This window comes from Geospiza fortis, unplaced genomic scaffold (genome assembly GCF_000277835.1).
Source record: "Geospiza fortis unplaced genomic scaffold, GeoFor_1.0 scaffold117, whole genome shotgun sequence".
In the NCBI taxonomy this organism is placed as follows: domain Eukaryota; kingdom Metazoa; phylum Chordata; class Aves; order Passeriformes; family Thraupidae; genus Geospiza; species Geospiza fortis.
The window spans coordinates 635,087-637,997 of NW_005054500.1; the positions used below are offsets into that span (position 1 = coordinate 635,087).

At 42.6% G+C, this 2,911-nt stretch overlaps 1 protein-coding gene across 1 annotated transcript in view; it reads left to right on the forward strand.

Annotated features, from left to right (window-relative positions):
• The window catches only part of LOC102034365 (homeobox protein CDX-1-like), a 13,617-nt gene extending 10,910 nt beyond the window's left edge, over positions 1–2,707 (forward strand). Inside the window, exon 3 of the mRNA XM_005428730.1 lies at positions 2,453–2,707. Within this exon, the coding sequence (XP_005428787.1) occupies positions 2,453–2,707 (255 nt within the window). The remainder of the gene's footprint in view (positions 1–2,452) is intronic.
• Positions 2,708–2,911: the final 204 nt, after the last annotated feature.

The window sequence follows — 2,911 nt, forward strand, 5'->3', positions numbered from 1 at the left end:
AAAAATAAGTTGTTTCAGCTAGGTATAAAAAATACACTGTGTGTCCTTTTCCTGGCTGTTAAAACATTCATAATTTGACTTAATAATGCTGAATTTGAATATTATGGCCCTGCTTCTATAAACAACCAGTGATATTTACTTGAAACTTCCTAACTCAGTGATAATTCCTGATGAATGTTTTGTAAGCATATTTGAAGAGGTGAAACAAAAATATGTGATCTATTTCTTTGTATATATTGGGGAAACTTGGCAACGGCTTTTGCAATATTTGTTCTTCTTCACCGTCATCAATATATCAAGAACAAAATTAATTCCAGTTCATACAACCTTAATCTCGGAAGTGTTTTTTAAAAGTGGAAGATTATGTAAGAAATACCTGATAGACTCCCACCACCACCCTTTTGTACAAATTAAAAAACTCCATCATATGAGCACAACTCAACACACACTGTTGCATCCCAAGTTTCTCTGCACACTACCTAAAACCTCAATTGATTTTCTGGAAAAACATTTTTCCTGCCTCTGCCAAAATCCAAAATTCCCTGGAAGGAATATCTCAAAAGGACAAAGAAAAATTGTTTAAACAAGGAAGAAAAGATGCAATATCTAAGAAAAAAAGGTGAAGTGAAGCACTGTTAACATAGGAAGGATACAGAAATAAAGGAGAGGATGAGGATGAGAAAGAAGAGAGAAAAGCAAACTTCAAGGGAAGAGAAATTTGCATGAAAAAAAGAATTAAAAGGACGGAGAGCAACAGGTGAAGAACAAGTCAGACAGATGCAGCTGGCCCTGTCAGCTTTTAGTCTGATATTACAGACCTGTTCTTACTTGGACTTATTTGATAATTGGCACACGACCCTGCAGGGCCTACTAATTCCTCTCTGCACATCTGCTTCTCTAATTTAACAACAAACCAGAATAAAAACCTCAATTCACAGGCAGGTAGGAACATTGAAGCCAGAGGGTAATTCTGGAATGTTGGTTTAGTTTTTTAGACTGTTTCATCTTTTCATACATTTTGGCAAATGTACGAGAGAAATTATGAGAATGGATTATCTCTGCACAGTCAGAAAGCAAGAGATCTGAGAGGGCTTGAGACTGGTTTAATAGAACATAATTTGGTACTGAAATGATATTCCAGAACTAAGACAACAAAAGGAACTGCCAAACATCTCAGATGGCAGCCTGGGACTTAAGAGACCTGGATTAAATTTACATGGGCTTTGCATGTATTTGAATCCTTCAACTGTAAAATGGAATAGTAATGCCTCAAGGAGAAGCACCCTGAGACTGTCACAGAGTCCCTAAGATGTTTTGTTGGGCTTCATCAGTGAACTTTTAAAATTCAGCCTGGTAGCCACAGGTGTTATCACCTCTCACTGTTTTACCTCCTTTCCAATCATTATTCTTCTTCCCCTTCTAGTTTCTAACAAAAAATAACTGAACAGACCAATATTTCTCAGCAAAATATTGATTTCTTTTCTCTTTGGGTTATAGAAAACAGTGACAGAAGTGTTTCCTTTGCTGTCTGCACAAGAAAACACAACAAACCTGAATGAGGTAGCTTGACTTATTACACTGACTAGACATGATGCAGAGCCACTTCAAGGATAAACTGCTGGAGTGCACAGCTTTAAATCCAACCCTGGGGATTCACATCCAAAGCCAGTCCAGTGACCACAGAACATTTCACACCTCAACTAGTTCTGCAGTATTTTCAGCTGACCATTACTCACCTTCAGCTCACATCCTCACTTGTCCCACCCCGATGAAGATCCTCCTTCAGCAGGTCCTTCATGCCTTCCCCAAGGTGCCTGTGTGCCTGTGACAGGGCAGGGACACTGGTGCCACTGCATTGTCTGGGAAGCAGCAGCAGATTCTGGCTCCATCTACAAATGAAGTAGAAAGCACTCAGCTACTCAGGCACTGCTAAGACAATATTTTGAATTAATGTTGTGTATTGCAGGTGAATTTCTGCCCAGAAGTGAATTTCCACTGGCTTCCACACTGGAACTCATTAATTAATGTGCACCATGCAATCAGGAAGGCTTTTGTGCCTCAATTTATAGGCAATAGCAGATCTTGGCTTGCCCTGTCTAGGGCACACAGTATAAGAACACTTTTATATAATTTTGGCAATCCCTAGGACACATGAGAATCTGTTCTGTTAGATTTTGTTTCAAAAAATTAAATAAATCAAAGCTCATTCCATAAAGAAATAACTGAACTAACAACAAAATTCACTTTTTATCAAGTTATTAATAAATATTTTATTACTAAATACAAAGGATTATCTGTATGAAAAACAAGCAAATAGCTCTGTTGTCTCAGCTTGTCATTGCCTTTTTCAGTGGTCCTCATGCCACTGATTTTCCCTGACTCTGTGACTAAATACACAAAGGACCACATTCAGTCCTGTAGCAACTGAAAACAATTCTCTGCTCCTCTGCAGGTGAAAATCTGGTTCCAGAATCGCCGAGCCAAAGAGAGGAAATTAATGAAGAAGAAACTGACTCACTTTGACGGCAGCAGCCTGGGCTCTCTGCAGAGTGACTCCGGCTCGGTGAGCCCGATGGCGGGCCCTGAGGCACAGCCTCACCCCGACATGGCCGCTTCGCTCTTCCCAGCGCCGCCGCCGCCGCCCGCCCTGCCCATGGGCGCCTTGCAGCACGGAGGGACCCTGCAGCAGGTGGTGGCCTCGCGGTGAGCCTGCCACGGTTGCACCGAGCCCACGGACCGGCACCGGAGCACTACAGGGCCCGGGGAGGGTCCCCAGCGTGCCCCAGCCCGGGGCACACAAGCTTCAAGGACACTGAACCAGAGGCACCGCCAGGTGTGCAGCACAGCATGAGCTCCAAGGGCCAGGAACTGCAGGGGTCCCTCAGAAGGGGATGCCTGTGCCACAAAGCCA